The following is a 23,700-nucleotide window of genomic DNA, read 5'->3' as shown; positions in this document are numbered from 1 at the left end:
GTATGTATGTATGTATGTATATATATATATATATATATATATTTTTTTTTTTTATTATTAAAAAGGTTATACAATTACAACAACATTTAAAATTGTAACAATATTTCCAGTGTAATCTTGCTTTGTAAAAAATGAAAGCTCTAGCATTAAGTTCTGCCAGGAAGACTTAATTGTTACGTCACTCTACTTTTTATCTATCCAATCACATTCCAACACTTGTGGTATATAAGATCGGTACTTACTCATGTTTGAGTTCGCAGATGCTGACGCTTCAATTCACCACCATCCTCCCCACCTCCTCCAAATTGAATCCTTCCCTCATCCTCCTCACCACCATCACCAGGATGGTCCCTTCCATACCTCACGGGGGTCGGCTGCACCCCTGCCTTGATCTTCAGGCAGGATATGCAGAGTCCGGACCCTCAGATTACGAGCTACGGACGGGGCCTATGCCAAAGAACTTTATTGCTTGCTGGGTTGCTAATAAATGGTTAATTGTCACAGTATTTAGTCTCCCGAGTCTTTCTGGTAGAACTAAAGTATACATTTTATCATACGTAATTCAATTCATATGAGCAAATTGGCAACATTATAATCTTATTTGATGTGGCAGTATTTTACAGTAAAAACTTTATAATCTATCCGATTTTGTAGTCGATTTTTACTCATCTCAGTATAGCAATAGAGTTTGGTAAAAGCTGTTCATTCATTCACACACAAAAACGCGATTCATCAAGTCTTTTGCGTGTACAGACACTTGCGATTAGAACAAAGCAGATATAGAACTGACCTATTCCTCAGCCGGATACCTTTGCTCCTCGAAATTAAACTTCCAGAACTTCTGAGGTAAATTTTCCAGGATTATTATCAAGACAGTATTATTCCTCACAGCGTCGTAAAGTACATGAGTGTGAAAGTGAACTCGCGGTGTGTGTTATCCAGCTTGTGGGCGTTTCACAGGTTTGTATGGATCGCCTCACATTTGCGTTTGAATAGCGCGTGCTCTCCATGGGCGGGGTCACATTAAAACTTAATGAGCTGAGATGAGAACGACTGGCATCTCTCTCTTTTCATACATATTACATAAACTGTGAATATTTGTTTTTTATAAAAATTACTTCATTTAAAAGAAGAGAATTCAAGCCTGTTGAATTTATGCCTGTTTGACTGAGAATTCGCTGAGTTACAGTTCATTTTCGGACGCGTTTCAGAATGGACTACACTGACAGAGAGTAGGCAGAACTCGCATCATGTTTATTTTTCTTTATTTGGCAAAAAGCACAACACTTTGTTTTTATTGTGAGTATACACAAAAATAATACACACTTAACAGGATCGATTGATGTATGAAACGTGTATGGAAGATCAAAGTCAACAGAGTAATTAGAATCTCTTTTGCACTGATAAGGAAAAACGCGAGCTGGTATCACCGGCGATACTGCCGACCCCAGGGGGTTAAACCATTAACATCAGGCCCATGAGCCGGACCGATGATGATAATCTATTCTGACGGTCTACCTCAGGCTTTTGGTGTGTAACCAAAATTGAACGTAGACAGGCTGTTCCCAATAAATAAATGGATTAAACTATATATTTATATATTTCTGGGTTATTTGGCCTCCGTTCCCCTTCTGGAAAGTAAATTAAAGGGCTTCGGCTATAATGTTCTTCAAGATACACAGGTAGCAGTTTCCTACTTAGAAGCGTGGCTAGGCGCCTCTCAATCTGAGAGTTATCTATGTGGCCTCCGCTCTATGGCAGGCTGGATATATCTTAATTTAGCCACTTAGGAATGAGTATGGCAGGCCTCCTCTTCTTTGAGTTTCTTTGTTAGGCCTCTGCTCCTTTGGAGTCAGTTTACTTTTAAGTTATACTATTCATTATGCTGGAGTATCTACTAAAACCTCTGGTCGAGCTTTTAGCAGGCCCTCACAATGTTTGGGCCTCTATGCTCCCAATAAATAAGAGTGTTTCAAGGATGTTGTAGGTTTCCTTTCAATTTGAGGGCTGTCATGCTGAGGCCTCCATCCTCCAGAGTTATTTTGTTTTTACTTTGTTTCTCTGTGTATGTGCTAGCTAGCTGCTCTATCAGTATGAGGCAGTTCATGATATTTAGCTTGGTAGAGTTGAGTTAGCTCTCCTAACTATATGTGTCAGGCCTCCTCTCCTTAACCCTCTGGGGTCTGAGCTGTTTTCTGGGCCCTGGAGGTGTTCTGACATGCTCTGACATTTGTGGTTATTTCTGTTACTTGTGACATTTTCATGGCTAAAGTCTGATTACACTGTATTCAGCACAAACTCTGCTACAATAATATATCAGCAGCATGTATGTACAAGTTTGTAGTTTTGAGATAATGACATTTATGCGTGGTTTGTGAAAATACAAAAATAAATTCTCACTGAAATAAGGCCATGAAACCCCTACTGATTATTTCTTCACAAGACTTTTGAAAATTGTATGACGTAGCCTAGAATATTTGCTCTAAAACTACGTGAAAATCACCCTGACTGCTCATTCAGAGAAGACAATATATTGATTTAAACATTTTACGACGTGTTTTGTGTGATAAAGCAATATGCGAAGGGGCGGATCATCTCATTAATATGTAAGCTTTCCACACCTGAGAAAGACAAAGACACTCCCTAATGGCCCTATTAGGAGCTTATCAGGGCCCATCATTCTGACCAACCTTGCACAAAGAATGAGGAGATTTAAAAAAGAATGGCTTTTAAAATTGTTTGGATTTATTTACAACACAACATAATCCAAAGATACACAACAAAAAAGCACTTATTGATAACAATGATCCAAAGAAAGAGACCTTTGTGCCATTCCTAAAAACATTGTACATACCTTTCATTTCCAAGGTGTTTGATTTTCACTTTACCATGTTCATGTACAGAGACATGTACTGTGAATGTTGAAGTCAGCAGGACTCAGTGGCATTTGGGCCCTGAAAAAAAAACAAAAAAGTGAACATACTGATATCAAGAGAAACTATATAGGCCTGCACGATTTTGGGAATACATTTTAGATTTTTCTGGTTAAAATTGCTTTTTAAAATTCACAGAATACACACACACACTCACACAAATGTTTCCAACAATATATTATATAATGAACACCAGGTTTGTTGTGCCTTGTAGGTATAGGCTATGCGCAGTGCTGCATAAAATAATAACAATATAGCAGCCTATATACATTTTCAAAAAGATTTCAGTAACAACTAAGCTAGAGAAAAATATATTGATTATCATGTTACTTCAAATGTTTCCATTCGTTATGATGATATGAAATGAGATAATAGTAAAAACATGAAGCCGTTTGGAGCGTTTTGCTTTTCCAAAATATGATACATTCAAACGCGATCGCGATCAAAAATATGATACATTCAAACGCGATCGCAATCAAAAATATGATACATTCAAACGCGATCGCGCTCAAATATAAAACATTATGGTTAGGCCTACCATATACATATCTACGTTTGAGCAGATATCCACAAACACAGTAACAGTAAACACGGGTCTAAATATTATAATATTCACCTTATATCTAGCAACAGTTCAACTGCAGTGTGAAATTTATGCAACAATAACAAACTAATATGTAAGAATTTCTTACCTTATCTTTCTTGTCTTCAAATCGCGTTCTTCTTCTGGGGTAAAGCCAATCTAAGCTCACGTCTTTCAAACTCGACGAAAAGCAGAGACTGATGAAGTGTTTTGTTTTTGAGGTAATGAGCGCGTTCGCATTCCATGTGGAGATTTGCATGTGAATATCTTTTGCGCGAGTAGGCGTGGTCAAATTAAAATTAATTAGGAAGCGTTTGAGAAGCTGGACATCTTGTTGGTTTTATATAAATTACTTAAACAGAGAATATTTGTTTTCATTTTGAATCCGATCATTTAAAAGTACACACTTAAATGTTTATAAAGGTATATGGCTCATAAATGTGTGACAAGTATTCGCTGAGTTTTGTTTCAGTTTATAGACGTGCTCAAGAAAAAAAAGTTCACCGCGACGGAGAGGCAGAACGCACACCCTGTTTATTTTCTTTATTTTTCAAAAGCACAATGTTTTGATTTGATTGTAAGTGAACACATACAAAAGTAGAAATATCACAGATTCTTTTTTTATATTTCTTTTTTCTGTATGACCATAAATGATGGAGTAATTTAAGTTTAAATTGCTACAATGTAAAGAAAATCCAGCAAAACACGCGGGCGCGTTTTTCGACCTCAGAGGGTTAAAGAGTCATATTGCTGAGGCTTCCATGCATACAGACATTACAGGTAGAGTTTGAGAGTTTACCTTCCTCTTTGAAGCTTTGGTAGCAGTTGCGCTAGCTCTCATAACTATATGTGCCAGGTCTCCTCTCTTTTGAGAGTCATTTTGCTGAGCTCTCCTGTGATACAGTTTATAGTTTTCTAGCATGTGTCAGGTCTCCTCTCCTTCAAGAGTATTCCTGTTGAGACCTCCATGCAGATAGCTTTGCAGGTGGAACTTGAGAAGTGGCCCCCCTTTCTCTCTGAGGAGGTGCTTTAGGCCCTTGCTCCCTGTATCTTTGATTACCGTTGTATTCTAGCGTGTCAGGCCTCCTCTCCTTTGAGAGTCATCTTGTTGAGGCCTCCATGCAAACAGCATTTCGGTGGTTATTGTTGAAACTAGCTCTACTAGATATATGCTAGGCCTCCTCTCCTCACATACAGATGTGGTAGGTAGAGCTTTAGAAGTGGCCCCTTCCCCTCTGAGGAAGTGCTTCAGACCCTTCCTGTTGAGGCCTCCATGCAAGCAGCATTTGAGTTGAAGCCTGAGAAGTGGCCCCTCCCTCTCTGAGGAGGTGCTTCAGGCCCTTCACTTCCTGAGCTCTGATTATCGTCGAGCTAGCTCTCCTAAATATGCAATAGGCCTCCTCTCCTTCGAGAGTCATCTTGCTGAGGCTTCCATGCAAATAGACGTTACAGGTAGAGCTTGATAAGTGGCCCCTCCCTCTCTGAGGAGGTGCTTCAGGCCCTTCGCTCCCTGAGCTTTGATTATGGTTGCTAGAAATGTGTTAGGCTTCCTCTCCTTTGAGAGTCACCCTGCTGAGGCCTCCATATATACAGTTCGGCTTCATTCCCTAAAAGAGTGCAGTAGCTGTATTCTAGCATGTCAGGCCTCCTCTCTTTCGAGAGTCATCCTGCTGAGGCTTCCATGCAAACGGCATTGCAGGCAGTAGTTTAGAATAAGGGCCCTCTCAATATCGGAAAGTTGTTTTTAGCCTTTCTCTGTCTGAGCTCTGCATTATGAACTTTTCACATTTTGAGAATACGTTCTGGAGACCACGTTGGTGTAAGTGTGCAGGCTTCCCCTGCTCTCTGAGTCTTCCTGTGGAGGCCTCCCCTTCCCTTAGGTCTAAACAGGTTGTTGGCTTCAGCATTAAGCGTGATAGCCTCCCTGGCATGGGGGTCGATTTTGGTCCCCCCGAAAGTAGCAGGCCAGGGCTCTTAGGCTCGGGGCCGTACTCTCTTAAAGGAACCCCTCTCTGGGAATAGATGTGGTATCCATGCCTTGAGCTGGAGCTCGGCAGTGGCCATAGGGAGAAATGCTTCTGTTAGTAGGACGTGCAAGCAGTAAGGGTCTTTAACCTTGGGTTAATGTGTTTTTTGTGCTTGTTACAGCCATAGTTGTTAAGCATCCCCTTAGCATGGCGGCGTGGGTATATCGTTCCCCTAGCGTCATCCGACACAGTGGGAGTTCCCTTTCGAAAGGGAACGTCTCAGGTTACTACTGTAACCTATGTTCCCTGAGAACAAGCACTGCGTCTCCTTGCCATGCCTTCTGGTCTGCTTGTTCAGTCCCTTCAGACGAAGTAGGGGATGACATGTTCTCTGGGCGTACCTTTTACATTTACATTTACATTTACATTTATTCATTTAGCTGACGCTTTTATCCAAAGCGACTTACAATTGCTATATATGTCAGAGGTCGCACGCCTCTGGAGCAACTAGGGGTTAAGTGTCTTGCTCAGGGACACATTGGTGTCTCACAGTGGATTCGAACCCGGGTCTCTCACACCAAAGGCATGTGTCTTATCCATTGCGCCAGACCACCCACATATACTTCCTGGACGCGCTAGAGCATGACGTCATGGCTGACGCCAGCCAATACGATTGTTTTGTTTATACAGTGTTTCAGTCATCAGTCACGCTGAGGCGTTTCCCTAGCGTCAGCCGACGCAGTGGGAGTTCCCTGTTCTCAGGGAACATAGGTTACAGTCGTAACCTGAGACGTTCTGTCGCGTTTCTTCTGATGCAACACTCACTACTGCAACTCAAGAACAATTAATTAAAACTGCAATTTCACTATGGCCACAAGGTGTCACTGTGGGATTGTTTTAATGATGTCAGCACAAATACAAACAAGTGATAACAATAGCACAAAAGGGAATATAATTAGGGTGACGAGACGTGTATTTAGATATGCACTGATAAGCTAATTTTCATATAATATGCTTTTTTTGGAGCAAAAGTTGACCGTCCTCCTCTCCTCCATTAACCCTCTGGGGTCTGAGCTGTTTTCTGGGCCCTGGAGGTGTTCTGACATGCTCTGACATTTGTGCTTATTTCTGTTACTTGTGACATTTTCATAGCTAAAGTCTAATTACACTGTATTCAGCACAAACTGTGCTACAATAATATATCAGCAGCATGTATGTAAAAGTTTGTAGTTTTGAGATAATGACATTTATGCGTGGTTTGTGAAAATACAAAAAAAAAAATCTCACTGAAATAAGGTCATGAAACCCATACTGATTATTTCTTCACAAGACTTTTGAAAATTGTATGACGTAGCCTAGAATATTTGCTCTAAAACGATGTGAAAATCACCCTGACTGCTCATTCAGATAAGACAATATATTGATTTAAAATATTTACGACGTGTTTTGTGCCACAAAGCTTTATGCGGGAGCTCATTAATATGTAATCTTTTCTCACCTGAGTAAGACAAAGACCCTCCCCTAACTGTCCTATTAGGAGCTATCAGGCCCCTATCATTCTGAGCAACCTTGCACAAAGAATGAGGAGATTTAAAAAAGAATGGCTTTTAGATGGTTTGATTTATTTACAACACAACATAATCCAAAGATAACCAATGATCCAAAGAAAGAGACCTTTGTGCCATTACTAAAAACATTGTACATACCTTTCATTTCCAAGGTGTTTGATTTTAACTTTACCATGTTCATGTACAGAGACTCATGTGAAAGTTGAAGTCAGCAGGACTCAGTGGCATCTGGGCCCGGAAAAAAAAAAAAAAAAAAAAAAAAAAGTGAACATACTGATATCAAGAGAAAGGCCTGCACGATTTGGGGAATACATATTAGATTTTTCTGGTTAAAATTGCTTTTTAAAATTCACAGAATACACACACACACACACACACACACACACAAATGTTTCCAACAATAATATAATGAACACCAGGTTTGTTGTGCCTTGTAAGCATAGGCTATGTGCAGTGCTGCATAAAATAATAATAACAATAACCATAGCAGCCTATAAATCTTCCGAAATATTTCAGTAACAACTAAGCTAGAGAAAAATATATTGATTATCATGTTACTTCAAATGTTTCTATTCGTTATGATGATATGAAATGAGATAATAGTAAAAATATGAAGCCCTTTGGTGCGTTTTGCTTTTCGAATGTATCAAATATAATACATTCAAACGCGATCGCGCTCAAATATAAAACATTATGGTTACCATATACATATCTACGTTTGAGCAGATATCCACAAACACAGTAACAGTAAACACGGGTCTAAATATTACAATATTCACCATAACAGTTCAACTGCAATGTGAAATTTATGCAACAATAACAAACTAATAATGAATAAGAATTTCTTACCTTACACCTTTCTTGTCTTCAAATCGCGTTCTTCTTCTTCTGAGGTAGCCTAAATCCAATGTAAGCTCCAAACGTGCGCCTTTCAAACTCGACGAAAAGCAGAGACTTGTGAGGTGTTTTGGTGTTTTGTTGTTGAGGTAATGAGCGCGTTCGCGTTCCATGTGGAGATTTGCATGTGAATATCTTTTGCGCGAGTGGGCGTGTTCAAATTAAAAGTAATTAGGAAGCGTTTGAGAAGCTGGACATCTTGTTGGTTTTATACAAATTACTTAAACAGAGAATATTTGTTTTCAGTTTGAATCTGATCATTTAAAAGTACACACTTAAATGTTTATAAAGGTATATGGCTCATAAATGTGTGACAAGTATTCGCTGAGTTTTGTTTCAGTTTATAGACGTGCTCAAGAAAAAAAAGTTCACCGCGACGGAGAGGCAGAAAGCACACCCTGTTTATTTTCTTTATTTTACAAAAGCACAATGTATTGATTTGATTGTAAGTGGACACATACAAAAGTAGAAATATCACAGATTCTTTTTTTATATATATTTTTTTCTGTATGACCATAAATGACGGAGTAATTTAAGTTCATAGTTCTACAATGTGAAGAAAATCCAGCAAAATGTGGCGTTCAGTCTCAAGGAGAAGCAAGAAATCAGCTACCGGAAATAAACCGCAGCTGTATCCACCCTTCAGATGGAGGATGAGCTTGACCTGGATGAGCTCTACAACGAGAGCTGTGTTCTGAAAGAGATATTGCCTCATCTGGAGAGACACAGTCACCCTGTAGGTGAGCTTTGGGCTCAAGCACTCGGGTCTGCGTTCCCACAGTATGCCAAGCTACTGTCTTTCATTTTGAGCATCCCCGTGAGCAATGCATACTCAGAACGGGTGTGTTCAATTATGAAAGTTGCCTGGACCGATATGAGAAGCAGGTGCTCATTTAACCTGGTCCGCAGCGAAATCAAAGTAAAAATTAATTTGGTGATGAATTGTGCAGTTTCATAAACACATCCTGGGAAAGACGGGAGTGCTGGCAGCAGTGAAAACCTCAAAACAATACAGTTTTATTGTTTCTATTAATTTATCGAATTAATCTATATGCACAAAGACAATAGGATAGGCTGACCACCAGTCCCACATTTTCATCAGTCTATTGGTTTTTAATTATCATATTAAGAAAACGTGCATGCGTTCTTTTGCCTTTTTAAGAAAGCATTTTATTTATTCTTTTTGCGGCGTAGTTTTTCACCTATATTTAACAGAGCTTCGTCAAAAGTACAAATACAACAGCCGTTTTTTAAATACTATCCAATGGTTGAAAAGAAAGGAGTCAACGCGGTCACTAGTGGGTTGTGACGGCTGTCAATCAAAATGTGGACCGCTGATTCATTCCATGTGTTCCCTGTCAGAAAACAAATGGATAATTCGATCAATTACAATTTTAATTTAACAGAATTTATCAACGTGTTTGCCTGCTGTGGTTGTTTTAATTTACATCCTTTCTAAAAATATTGTTTAATATATTCTTAATATATCAGACTGTCAATGATCTAATTTTATGTTGTTGTTTTATATTTTATTTGTTCATTGTCAGAACTGTTTCAGAAATAGTTATCTGCATGATGCCGCTGCCTTTGGGCTCAGTGATGTTGAATTTAAATGACGTAAAATAAAGACATGTTTTGTTACATTGTGATGTAATGGTGTTTTCTGGAAGGGACTAAAGAACAAAGAACTTTGATCAGCTGAAAGGCAGAATACAAATGTTTTTATTAAGTTAGATAAACATTATATAACAGTTTCAGGTTATGTTTAGTGTTGGTAACATGTCCCACATTGTCCCACACAAACTCATAATCGTCCCACATTTGGTTTGTTTGATGGTGGTCACCCTTCAATAGGACCTTTTTGTCCCCTTTTTGTTTTATAGAGATGAAGAGAGCGAGTTGCAGCAGCCACGAGGACAGTGAATGTGCAGACAGCCAGTCGTAAAGGAGTCATTGACTGGTGACTGGAGTCAACACTGTGTGCAAAAAAAAATGTATATGTATTATATCAATGTATATGTATATGTACTTATATGAATAAAAATATGTTTGGTTCAGGTTGGAAATTCATTATCTTTTATTATTAAATAAAATAAATACAATTATTATAGGCTAGGCTATGTAGTCTAATACCCAAAAATACTACATTGTCCGTGGCCTTTTGGTTTTCAGTGTCATCGTCAGGTGAAATACAAACGGCTGGGAGCTCATGTGTTGCGGGACTAGGGCGATCTTGCAGTCACGCAGCTGCAATACTTTGGAAGGTAAAATGTTGATACTTCTGATAGTTTTGTAATATCAGTTGGCCTGTTACATCCTAATAATTTGTTAGAACCCATGGTTCGAATTACGTGGGAGCCAGTGGGAGCTGAGCTCCCATAGAGAGAGGATGAGCTCCCATGAAAGCAGTAAAATCATACACCTGTGGGGGGCTCTAAAAATCATCAGCACCATTATTTTAAATTACAAATAAAGCACTTTTTCATTCAGACTACTGTAGCGTGACTTAAAAGTAGGACAAGATGCCAAACACATGGATCTCGCATCGCCATCACATTGTATCCTTATGCTTCGTTTTCTGCCAGGACTTTTACTGACTTTTCTCAACTCACAGATGTGACGTCAACGTCCGATCTAGCAGTAGCATAACCCCTGATGGGTTATTTTAACATAGGCGTAATTTGCGGGTGGGACATGTCCCCACCACTTTTTGCTAAGGTCGATATTGTCCCCACTTTTGAAACATCTCGCGGCACTAATATACCAATACAAATAAATAAAACATCTTCAGTTAACTAGCAGAGCATTCATTTAGTTCGCTTGTTAAATAAGAGGCGATCTAGCGCTGAAATGTGTTGTTTTTTAAATCAAGTGATCAAAGTGCTCGTTGCCGCTGCGATCAGTGGCGTGGATACGGTGTTCTCTTGTGGCTCGCGCACAGTCTTCACTCGGACGCTCTCTATTCGTTCTGGTGAATTACAAAACAAAATGCACACAAACGTGTCCTTGCCTGATATACAACCACTGATAAACATAATCGGTTTTGATGAGAAAAAAAAAAAAAAAACCTATACGAGTGCAGATTAGAACCCAGAACCTTTGGATTTTTTTGCTTTGTTTGTAGCTGCTGTCATGAAATGGGACCCAGCTGCAACAGAGGCCCAAATAAAGATCATTTGGCAGCCGATCATCTGAAACATGCCCCCGGGAGAGTCGAGGGTGGTGGCTATAAATGAATCTTGTGGACCTTATAGCAGCCACATTTTGTTAATTGTTATGTTATACTGTTTTAACAACATTTTATAGATTATTTGAAGGGAAATTGTGTTCATTTATAACTTTACTGTTCTGGCTTTTAAGCTTTGTGTTAATTTATACTTTACTGTTCTGGCTGTTAAGTTTTGGTCCAGCAGAACAAAATAGTAATAAATATATTTTGAGATTTAAATAGTTGATTTCTTGGAGTGGTCAGTTTGGTTTACAGGAAAGGGTAAGCAGTTTATTGCAATTATATTGATAAGATATAAAAATGCAAGACTAGTATATACAGTACACAGTTAATCAATTGAATATTCAATATTATCAATATTCTTTAAAATCTTATTTAGGTCTATGGTCTGTGTGTCTGCAGTTTCATGACACAAACAACCATTAACAATGAGTAACTGGGTTTTTCTCTGTGAGAACTAACTCACTCCCACTGTTTTGAAGTAAACATTTTTTAAAGTTGGATCCTTGCATATATGCACAGTTGGGATTTCATTGTCAGTATGGGTTTTTAACAGTCGTCTTTGACATTTTTTACGTCTTTTAGATGTGTTCTAGACCACTTTTTGCTTGCTGGGTGTGAATGCCCACATCAGCTGGATAACACACACAGCGAGTTATCAGAGTCATGTACTTTACGACGCTGTGAGGAATAATACTATCTTAATAATAATCCTGGAAAATTTACGTCAGAAGTGCTGTTAGTTTCATTTCGAGGAGCAACAGATCCAGCTGAGGAATAGGTCAGTTCTATATTTGCTTTGTTCTAATTGCAATAGTGTCTGTACACGCAAAAAGACTGTTTAAATATGAATCGCGTTTCTGTGTGTGAATGAATGAATGCACAGATTCGCGCTGTTGTGTAGCTTTGCTGGCACAAATACTGTTTAAAAATGAATTAACAGCTTTTACCAAACTCTATTGCTATATTGAGATAAGTAAAAATCAACTACAAAAATCAGATAGATTATAAAGTTTTTACTGTAAAATACTGCCACATCTATCTATCTATCTATCTATCTATCTATCTATCTATCTATCTATCTATCTATCTATCTATCTATCTATCTATCTATCTATCTATATAAAGTCATCAACTAAGATGTTATTATAGTGTTTGTTTCAATGTAGGCTATATTCAAACTAATGAATCCTTAACTTTGAAATACGTATGATAAAATGTATACTTTAGTTTTTACAAAGAAAGATTACACTGGAAATATTGTTAAAATTGAAATGGTTAAAATAGCAAAAAAAAATATATATACAAGGATAGAACAAAATCTTAAAAGGTCAATATAAGCCTTCTCTTTAATTATTTTTTTTTATTATTTTTTTGCTTTATTAGTGACACATTTCGGTAGAGAATATATTCCAAAACTTACTGAAAATACAGTATGAGAACAATTAACTGCACAATTACTAGAAATGTTTACCTTGGATATTATACAATTTGTAAAAAAAAAAAAAAAAAAAAAAAAAAACTGTTTCCAACTGTGAACGAATTATATATATATATATATATATATATATATATATATATATATATATATATATATATATATATATATATATATATATATATTGTTTCATGGTGTTCAATTTAATTATCTTTATGGTTCTTAAATATATACACCTTCTACCTTATTTTAATTATTCTCAGGTCAAGGTAAAGTAAGTCGAATTTGTTCTAAACAATAAGTATTTAAAGGTCCATACTCACAACTTAGAAGAAAGACTTCTCCGTGGTTTAGTTCAGCTCAACTCTTTTATAAAGCAGAGACTTGTGGCAAGCTGGTTCTTTTTATATCAATTATTAGTATTTTATTGTTTCTATTACAATTGTTTTACATACAATATCAAGAAATCAAAATAAAATTCAAAACCTAAAGTCGTCAGTTCACAAGCTTCATCAGCAGGTGTCAGGCTTGGACCATCAAACAAGGGAGAGGCTGTCTTCCTTTCACAGCTTCTGCTTTTCATATGTCTCACTGTAATTTTTATAATTCATTTCATCACACCCCTTCATTACATATTCAATCACATATAGACAATTTATCCAATCCCAGATCTGGAACTATAGTCAACTCCTTCAGTCTTTTTACAACTTTCATATAAGAAGCCTTCCGTTGCCTTGTCTTCCTCTTACGAGCTCAGACCCTCAGCCGCCTTCTCCTCTTGGTCTAGAATACAACAATCAGGTAATACTTTTTTCTCTTTTACTGAATATATGCTTTCTAATACATAGTATTATACTATTTCTTCATTTAATAAATGCTTAAAACACAGGATACATTTCAGTCATTTCAGTACTGTATTATTTTAATAAATGATTTTTCCACAAATGGTTTACAGTGTCTTTTTTTATTTAAAAATAAAATAAAAAAATTACTAGGGAATCACTAAAACGAGATAATTATTCAGATTTTATGATACACTAAAAATATTCCAAAACAAATCCTTTAAATTTAATGATATTCAGAACAGAACAAGAATAAAAAAATAATACCAATAGCCAATAAAAACTAAAGTAAGCAGGGATGGGCTCACATAAGTCTCTCATTAGAAACAAAATATTTCAACAGTTTGCAATAGTTTAGGCTTTGTGCTTAACTCACATTCCAATATCGACGGAAAAAATCATCCTCTTCGCTCGCGCAAAAATGTGCTTGGAAACATCACAGTGGAGTGGTGCTTACTGTGAATGTACGAATTGTACTACTGTACTACTGACTATTTAAACAGAGCAGTGTAATTTTTTTATGTTAGGTTGACTATTTTATTATTATATTTTATTATATTATTATATTATATTTTATTCATTCCTACTTCCATAGGAATTCATTGAAAACGCTCGCTCTACTCCGCAACCTTATCAATGTCTGTGCAGACGTCCGTATTTTACTTTCGCTTTTAAGTTAGCAATTTAAAAGCCCCCAGCGCTGTCACACGTCGAATAACCGGTGGGAAAATATTCCCACAGTCACATCCCTAATATATTTATATATAAATACATTAGGCCTACCTGATTTTGAACACAAGAGGGCAGTATAGCACTATGAATGACATGATTTATTTATTTTTTGGACTAAAAAACATTCTTGCTGTTTTTAAACAAACATAATTCTTAAATAAAAAATAAATAAAAAAGAATAAAATGGGTTTAGTTCTGATATTTGTATAATTTTATATAGAAATAAATGGTGTATACTTACATTTTTAGAAGAAATTAGGCTTTTAGTGTTTCCTTTTTTTAATATAACTTTAATCCCTTGCCATAGCAAAACCGTTTGAGATATTTATTATCCATTCACAATTTAGCATCTTTAATGTATTTTCATAATGTTGAAAAAGTTTGGAGGGAATAAAATAAACCACTTAAGAGGAGTGGGTAAAAATTCAGAGGCTGATTTTGCAAATAAATCTACATTCAAACCAAAATATCTGACTTCCTGTTGGTCGGAGCTACTGACTGTAAATTAGAAAGTTGTCCAGCTCGATGAGACCAATATACGTTCTGATTTTTGTAACTGTAGGTAAAACTAACCCCCCCACTTTTGTCAAAAGAATTTTGAAAGTGACACACTTCCTGCTGCCAGTTGGTGGCCCTAAAACTTTGACTCAAAATAGTTGCATCCATCTGATCGGGCTCTTACCACGAACACACTGCGGAAGTTTCATCAAGATCAGTTAATGTATGCAGAAGTTATACCACATCGTGTTTCTCTTTTCTCGTCATAAATTCGTTTCCTCGCCACAGCCAAATCGTTCGAGATATCAAAAATTCGCAATTTGGCATCCTCAATGTCTTGACTTCATGCACACCGAATTTGGTGGGGATCAGATGAATTCTCTAGGAGGAGTATTTCAAATTCCACAGCAAACGTTTTCCAAACAACCCATAATAGCCGACTTCCTGTTGGGCTGGCGTAAAACTTGACCTAGGGAAAGTTATTCGGCCCGATGAGATCTATATGTGTACCGAGTTTCATATCAAGTTTTCGGACCCCGTTCAAGGGGGCGCTGTTGAGCAAAGTTTCAAGAGTTTTTGAGCATGTTAAGGGCCCCAAAAGCCCCTGAAACCTTGACAAACAAACATTAAACTCAAAAGACAAATCCCCCCCACCACACACACACACACACAGAGAGACAGAGAGAGAGGGAGAAAATCCACATTCAAACCAAAATATCTGACTTCCTGTTGGTCGGAGATAATGAATGTAAATTAGAAAGTTGTCTGGCTCCATGAGAACACTAAACGTACCGAGTTTTGTGACTGTAGGTAAAACTACCCCCCCCCCCCCCCCCCCCCCCCCCCCGTTTGAAAGTGACACACTTCCTGCTGCCAGTTGGTGGTGCTATAACTTTGACTCACAATAGTCACATCCATGTGACCGGCCTCTTACAACGAACACACTGCTGAAGTTTCACCAAGATCAGTTAATGTATGCTGAAGTTATAATGCACTTCCTGTGTCCCTTATTCGCCATAGATTTGTTTCCTCGCCACAGCCAAAGCGTTCGAGATATCAAAAATCTATCCGCAATTTAGCATGCTCAATGTCTTGACTTCATGCACACCGAGTTTGGTGGCGATTTAATGAATTGCCTAGGAGGAGTATTTCAAATTCCACAGCAAGCGTTTTCCAAACAACCCATAATAGCCGACTTCCTGTTGGGCTGGCGTAAAACTTAACCGAGGGAAAGTTGTTTGGCACTTTGGGTACCGAGTTTCATATTAATTCATGCAAGCGTGATTGATATATGGACCAAGTTTTTGGACCCCGTTCAAGCGGACCCCCGCTGTTGAGCCCCCCCCTGCCACACCCGGGTACCAGCTTCAGCCCGGCCCTGATGGGTTCTGACCTTTGTGCAAAGTTTCAAGAGTTTCAAAAGTGCCCGAAAGGTTGACAGAAAACTAATAATAAAGAATCCTAAGGAAAAACAATAACATACAATAACTAATAACATAAAACAGTTATTTTAAATTGCAATAATATTTAACAATATTACAGTTTTTACTGTATTTTTGATCAAATAAATGCAGCCTTCGTGAGCAGAAGAGACTTATTTTAAGAACTTTAAAACAGACCCCAAAAAACAAAAAAAACATTGCTACCTCTAGATATCAGATCCCAAGACAATTAATTAGTAAAAAACATTAGAAATAGTTATTTAAAATAGGACATGTGACCTATTGAGAGAGGACCATGACAATTTTCTACAAAAAAATTCAAGTTCAGGTAGACATGCTTACCAGGCTCGTCACAGTTTATTGTCGGGGTTCCAGGTGGAGTTCGGGTTCCCTCTCTCTCCTGCCCCCTACTGTCCACACACCAGCAGTAACCTGTGGACTCATGGCACTGCTGAGGCCTGTACTGACCCTCCTCATCACACTGAGGGATGAAGGCTCCCACCAGAGTAACACCACCATTTCCACTCTGAAGACTGTCTCTTTTCTGCTCACACTGGGTCTTGGGACGACCTTCAAGGTAAACGTACCAGAGATTATAGAATTTACTTGGAGAGTTAGTTCTCCAAAAAATAAAAATTCTGTCATCAATAAGTCACCCTTCATGTTGTTCCAAAACTCATAAGACTTTCGTTCAACTTCGGAACAACCAATGAGGTTCATTCGACTCACAATAGTTATATCCATGAGATCAGCCTCTTACAACAAACACACTGCTGAAGTTTCATCAAGATCAGTTAACCCTTTGGGGACCAAAAACGCGCTTGCGCGTTTTGCTTGTTTTTTTTGTTTTTTTTTTAGCAATGAAAATAAACACTAAATGCTCTGTTAATTTTGATCTTTCATTTTCGAGTAATACATCAATCGAGCCTGTTCAGTTTCTATTTTTTTTTTCTGTATACTCACAATAAAAATAAAGTGTTTTGCTTTTTGACAAATAAAGAAAAATTAACATGATGCGATTTCTGCCTTCTCTCTGTCAGTAAACTCCCATTTGAAACGTGTTCGAAAATGATCTATAACTCCGCGAAAATTCAGTCAAACAGGCAAACAGACCCACGGGCATAAAGCTTGAGATCGCATCTTTTAAATGAAGTAATTTATATAAAAAACAAATATGATCAGCTTCTGTAATCTGTATAAAAAGAGAGCGACTCCAGTCAAGCTCATTACGAGCTAATTCACAAGTAATGTGACCACTCCCCGGGGAGCGCGTGCTATTCAAATGCAAATTCTGAGAACTATTTCAGATCTGTGAACGCCCACATCAGCTGTAAACAAAACGCGTCGCGATCGAGTGAGGCATAATATAGCCTACCTTATGGAGAAAAGATTCCTCAGAACAGTGCTGATATGAGGAGCAATATCTCCTGATATGAGGAGCAGATCCTGCTGAGGAGTGAGGTAGGCTGTTTTCTTTTCTCAAGTGTGGAATAATGTTATGGAATAACGTTAGTGCAGGCCTATGCAAACCGCAAAAAGATGAATCTCATTTCTATAATATGACTTTCCTTTCTGTGAGATGAATGAAGGGTACATATTTGTAAAGACTGTTTAGCCTAAATATGAATCACGCGTCTGTGTGTGAAAGAATAAACTGCTTTGCTATTGCCTACTGAGATGAGTAAAAATCGACTGAAATATGTTGAAATAAAATGTATTTGTATAAGCAACGTATTAAACTGCAAATTAGCATTTATATGCCCTAATATTTCATAAAAACAACGTTACAGTCAGTCACTTGTTGACTAGATTTGGGCACAGTTTTTAGGCTACTGTAGAATATACTGTCACATCAAATAAGCTTTTGTTTAGCAATTTCTGCTCATATCAAACGTTTTATATATATATTTTTCTTAATTTTTCTTGACAAAAATAGTATTTTATATATATATATATATATATATATATATATATATATATATATATATATACAGTGCTATGCATAAGTTTAGACACCCATGCTAAAGTTGACTAAAAAGAGGAATAAAAAATCATCTTTTGGAAACTGAACTTAATGCCTTAATTTAAAAAATTAGGAAAAATCCAACCTTTAAGGACACCAATTTTCTTTGTGAATGAATAATGTATCGTAAATAAATAAATGTTCTTCCTTACAATACAGGGTGCATAAGTTTGGACACCCCTATGTTAAATTCCCATAGAGGCAGGCAGATTTTTATTTTTAAGTATTTTTTGTAAAAAAAAATTTAGGATACTAAGCATCCTGATAAAGTTCCCTTGGCCTTTGGAATTAAAATAGCCCCACATCATCACATAGCCTTCACCATACCTAGAGATTGGCATGGGGTACTTTCCATAAGATCATCTCTCAATGCAAATCAAACTAGCTATTAGGCTAACTGAAATAAAACCATGCCAATCTCTAAGTATGGTGAAGGCTATGTGATGATGTGGGGCTATTTTAATTCCAAAGGCCAAGGGAACTTTATCAGGATGCATAGTATCCTGGATCCATGAAGTAACTGGCCTTTAAAAATAAAAATCTGCCTGCCTCTATGGGAATTTAACATAGGGGTGTCCAAACTTATGCACCCTGTATTTTAAGGAAGAACATTTATTTATTTACGATACATTATTCATTCACAAAGAAATTTGGTGTCCTTAAAGGTTGGGTTTTTCCTAATTTTTTAAATTAAGGCATTAAGTTCAGTTTCCAAAAGATGATTTTTTATTCCTCTTTTTAGTCAACTTTAGTATGGGTGTCTAAACTTATGCATAGCACTGTATATATATAAAATACAATTTTTGTCAAAAAAAAGTCATAGACTAAGATGTTAGATGTTCCAATGTTGGCTATATTCAAACTAATGAATACATATGATAAAATGTAGGCCTATAATCTTTTTTCTTTTTCTTTTTTACAAAGAAAGAGTACACTTGAAATATTGTTGAAATTTTAATTATTGTTGTAATTGTTACGTTTTTTATAAAATAGCAAAACATATTTACAAGAGAGATGTAAGCGAAATCTTAAATGGTCAATATAAGTCTTCTTCTAAATACATCTTTTGTCCTTGCATTGTGGCTCAGTCAGTGTCACACCTGAATGAATGGCTCATTAGGCAGAGTCATTATGCAGAGTGGGTGGGACATTGTAATCTAAGGTGTAAACTACTCCTCCCCCTCGCATATTGGCTTTCCAAGCAAAACCTGTTTTACACCATTTAAATCAATGTATTTTTTTTTTGTGAACGATAAAGCAAGACTATTTTCACATCATTTTGAAGCTAGAACTCAAAGGGACAATATCCATTAGTCAAAAGTCTTGTGGACACATATTTAATATGTGTTTTGTGGTCTTAATTCAGCAACTTTCATTTTAATTTTTTTCAATAACCACGCATAAACAGTATTCTCTTAAAAATACAAACATCTATATACACGTTGCTCGCATATTATGGTAGCCCTGTTTGTGTTATATAGAGTGAATTTACACCTTTGCCATTAACATGTTTATAAATAACTGAAAAAAGCACAAATGTCAAGGCATGTCAGAACATCTCAAGGACCCCAAAAACAGCTTGGTCCCCAGAGGGTTAATTTATGCTGAAGTTATAACACACTTCCTGTGTCCCTTATTCGCCATAAATTTGTTGCCTCGCCACGGCCAAACAGTTCGAGATATCAAAAATCCGTCCGCAGTTTATCATCTTCAGTGTCTTGTCTTCATGCGCACCGAGTTTGATGGCGATTGGATGAATTCTCAAGGAGGAGTATTTCAAATTCCAAAGGATGCGTTTTTCAAACAACCCATAATAGCTGACTTCCTGTTGGGTGGAGCTAATAACATAGGAAGTTGCTCGTATAGCCCTATGTATGACTTGATTTTTTTTTTTTTTTCACTATTACTGTTTTTAAACATAAATAATTCTTAAAAATAAATAAATAAATACATAAAGGGTTTAGTTGTGATATTTGTATACTTTTATATAGAAATAAATGGTGTATAATTAAATTTTTAGAAGATATGAGGCTTTTAGTGTTTCCTTTTTGGACATTACTTTAATCCCTCACTATCCACCTTATTCTGCTCTAAACAATGCATGCTGCCATGACAACGACTCCGGTTGCCTACTTCCGGTTCGTAGCACTCGACCTGTACTAGAAGCGAGAGAATGAGTTCAGGCTCAACATGTGCTTTTTTTGGTTGTTTAAACAATTCAAAGAAGATTTCTAACTTTTTAGAAACTGAGTGCTTCGAGCATAAGATAAGAAGGAGAGAATGCCCATGTCCGGTTCCGTATCAGATACATTCAATGCCAGAGAGTAAATGTTTAGAGTGGTTAGCTGCGTTAAAACTGAAGCATCCACCGAAAAAGGTGTATGTCTGTTCGCACCATTTTGTTGACAAATGCCCCACGGATGACCATCCCAACCTGGAATTATACCTTGGATATGACAGACCAGTGGTGAAGAAGAGACGTGCAATTGTTTGTGTCGAAGCGACAGGTAAGCCACTTTTAATGTTGAATTGTGTAGCTGGGTAGCGATAGCACCTCCGATTGTTTACATTTTTACGAGCTCCACCGGCCTGCTACAAAAATGTTCGTGTTGTCTGTGGGCTGTCTAACCTACATTTTTATGAACAATAAGCCCATTATGAGTAAATGTGTTAAAAAACATGGCCACTGAATGTTACTGCTGCCATGTCACCCTGTAGCCCAAGACTGGTTGCCCACTGAAGCTAAGCAGGGCTGAGCCTGGTTAGTACCTGGATGGGAGACCTCCTGAGAAAACCAGGTTGCTGCTGGAAGAGGTGTTAGTGAGGCCAGCAGGGGGTGCTCACCCTGTGGTCTGTGTGGGTCCTAATGCCCCAGTATAGTGACGGGGACACTATACTGTCAAAGAGCACCGTCCTTTGGATGAGACGTAAAACCGAGGTCCTGACTCTCTGTGGTCATTAAAAATTCCAGGATGTCTTTCGAAAGAGTAGGGGTGTAACCCCGGCATCCTGGCCAAATTTGCCCCTTGGCCTCTGTCCATCATGGCCTCCTAATCATCCTCATATACTGATTGGCTTCATCACTGTCTCCTCTCCACCAGTAAGCTGGTGTGTGGTGAGCGTTCTGGCGCAATATGGCTGCCGTCGCATCATCCAAGTGGATGCTACACATTGGTGGTGGTTGAGGAGATCCCCCCTTCTATGTAAAAGCACTTTGAGTGCTGAAAAAAGCGCTATATAAATGTAATGAATTATTATTATTATTACTGTAGGTTTAGTGCAATGAACTCCACTGAGGGCTATCGTAGAGCTAGCTGCTATCGTTATGTGGGCCAGGTAGTTGTTAGCCTGAGCGAGGAAGAGCTTCCATCACCATTATCATAAGCTTTTACTGTAATGTTGTCAGTGTGAGAAACATGGACAGAAACTGTAGAGTTTAACATGTAGCCTATGTGCTCTTTTTTTACAGCAACAGCAGAAGTTACAGACCAGGAGGATGAGGGCACACCTGAGGTGCCACAATCATCATACAGCACTATTTCCACCCAGTGGGAATATCCATCGCTTTGGGACCACAACTATGGTGAACAGCAGGTTTTTGACGAGACGGCCAAAGATGCCACAACACAAACTGAAGATTTCAGCTACTCCATGCTTCAGATTGATGCCGATTCTTTCCTCTACACTGGAGTCTCACTGGAAACCTTCAACTCTCTTGTTTCCACCTTAGATGGATTTGCTGAAAGGGCTTTTGTTTTGTCAGTGTGTGACCAGATACTAATGACACTGATAAAATTAAAATTAAATCGTGTGCTGGGTGACCTTGGTAGGCAGTTCCATGTGTCTCAGAGTGTTGCCAGTAAGGTTATCTCATTCTGGATTGATAAAATGGAGTAGGTCTTGCGCCCTCTTATTATCTGGCTCCCAAAAGAAACCATTAAGGCTACTATGCCAACTGCATTCAAGGAGTGTTTTCCCAACACTACCTGTGTCATTGACTGCAGCGAAAGTTTGTTACAGAAGGCGAAAAATCTTGATTCTAGAGGGGAGTCCTACAGCCATTACTACTCGCACAACACAATCAAATACCTTGTTGCTGTTGCCCCATGTGGCTTAATCATGTTTATCTCAACTGGATATGGAGGACGTGCCAGTGACAAATATATCACTATGAACTCTGGTATCTTGGACTATTTAAGGCCTGGAGACGAAGTCATGGCAGATCGTGGGTTCTTGATTTGTGATTTACTCTTTGAAAAAAAGGTCAAATTGGTTCTTCCTGCTTTCACTAGAGGGGGTGCCCAGCTAACTGAGGAACAAGTCACAGCAACTCGCAGGATTGCAAATGTGCGGATTCATGTTGAGAGGGCAATCAGGCGACTTAAAGTATACAAGATCCTGTCTCAAGTGATACCAATAAACATGACCCCCAAAATTGAAAAAATACTCAGAATCTGTGCGGCCCTCGCCAACTTAAGGGGTGATCTCATCCGTGAGTGATAAGTGACAACAGTGATGTTCTGAGGTTGAAGTTGCATCTGCGCGCACACACACACACACACACACACACCCTTTACAGATCTACATAAATTGCTGCTGTATATTTCATATTGACACTCGCTGCCTTTTGTCATTTTTTACTGTTTATATTTATTCTTTGAGTTTGTGTACAATAGATTTTATCAGATTTGCATTAACAACAAATTGTACAATTTTACATGAACAACATTTTGTATTTGTAAATATTCACTTATCTACAACAATACTTATGCTCAGCATTTTTAAATGTATGTAATTGATTGTGTAAAAAATTTGTTTTCATACTGTTAACAGCAGCAGCACTTAACAGTTGTTTTGTGATTTGAATAAAATGCTTCTGAGTGATATTTTCTATTAATTCATTATGCTCATGTATCTGTTCTGCAGTTTCAGTCGCTGACCAACAAATTCATCCACAAGCTGGGGCAACATTGTTGAGAAATAAAATCTCTTCAGATATCCTACACTCTCCAGAACATAGGGCTCATCAAATGGTACAGTGAACATAATTGTGTCATTTGGGCTCCAGATAAACAACTTGGCCATCTTCAGATCAGCACAAAACATGCCTAATTGTACCTGCATGTAATATCCTCGGCTACCTGTTTTCTGAAGTTGTGGTACTCCATCTACTAGCTTAATATCACTGCAGTTATGGTCAAGTTGATCCAAGAGGGTAGAATGGAGTTTACTTGGGATGGGACATTTTATTTCAAGTAGGACAGATGAGTCAATTACCCCATCTGGGATGGCTGACAACCATGGCTCTGTGACACTAACGACGATGCCGCTATGTGTAATACTCATGCCTTGCTCTCGAAGTGCATTACCAGCAACCACCTCATTCTCCTTACCATAATTTGTGGCATAGTTGCCACGAAAGGAGGGGTACAGGTGCTCTGCCATAAACTTATCAGGATTGGTGGATGCTCTAGAAGGAACCTTTTTAGCTGAACTTGCAGTTATTCTCAATTTTCTTGCATTGTGCCACAAATCAGAAGAACTCTGC

At 37.8% G+C, this 23,700-nt stretch overlaps 1 protein-coding gene across 50 annotated transcripts in view; it reads right to left on the bottom strand.

Annotated features, from left to right (window-relative positions):
• Positions 1-13,013: 13,013 nt before the first annotated feature.
• The window catches only part of LOC311280687 (thyroglobulin-like), a 44,211-nt gene continuing 33,524 nt past the window's right edge, over positions 13,014-23,700 (bottom strand). For all 50 annotated transcript variants that reach the window (XM_084393015.1, XM_084393062.1, XM_084393061.1 and 47 more), the window contains exons 10-11: positions 16,472-16,699; positions 13,014-13,398 (exon numbers count right to left, since the gene is read on the bottom strand). In XM_084393015.1, the coding sequence (XP_084249141.1) occupies positions 13,361-13,398; positions 16,472-16,699 (266 nt within the window). In that variant the 3' untranslated portion in view covers positions 13,014-13,360. The remainder of the gene's footprint in view (positions 13,399-16,471; positions 16,700-23,700) is intronic.

This window comes from Rutilus rutilus (assembly GCF_951802725.1).
Source record: "Rutilus rutilus genome assembly, chromosome: 21".
Classification (NCBI taxonomy): Eukaryota; Metazoa; Chordata; class Actinopteri; order Cypriniformes; family Leuciscidae; genus Rutilus; species Rutilus rutilus.
This window is presented reverse-complemented; position numbering and strand designations above follow the sequence as displayed.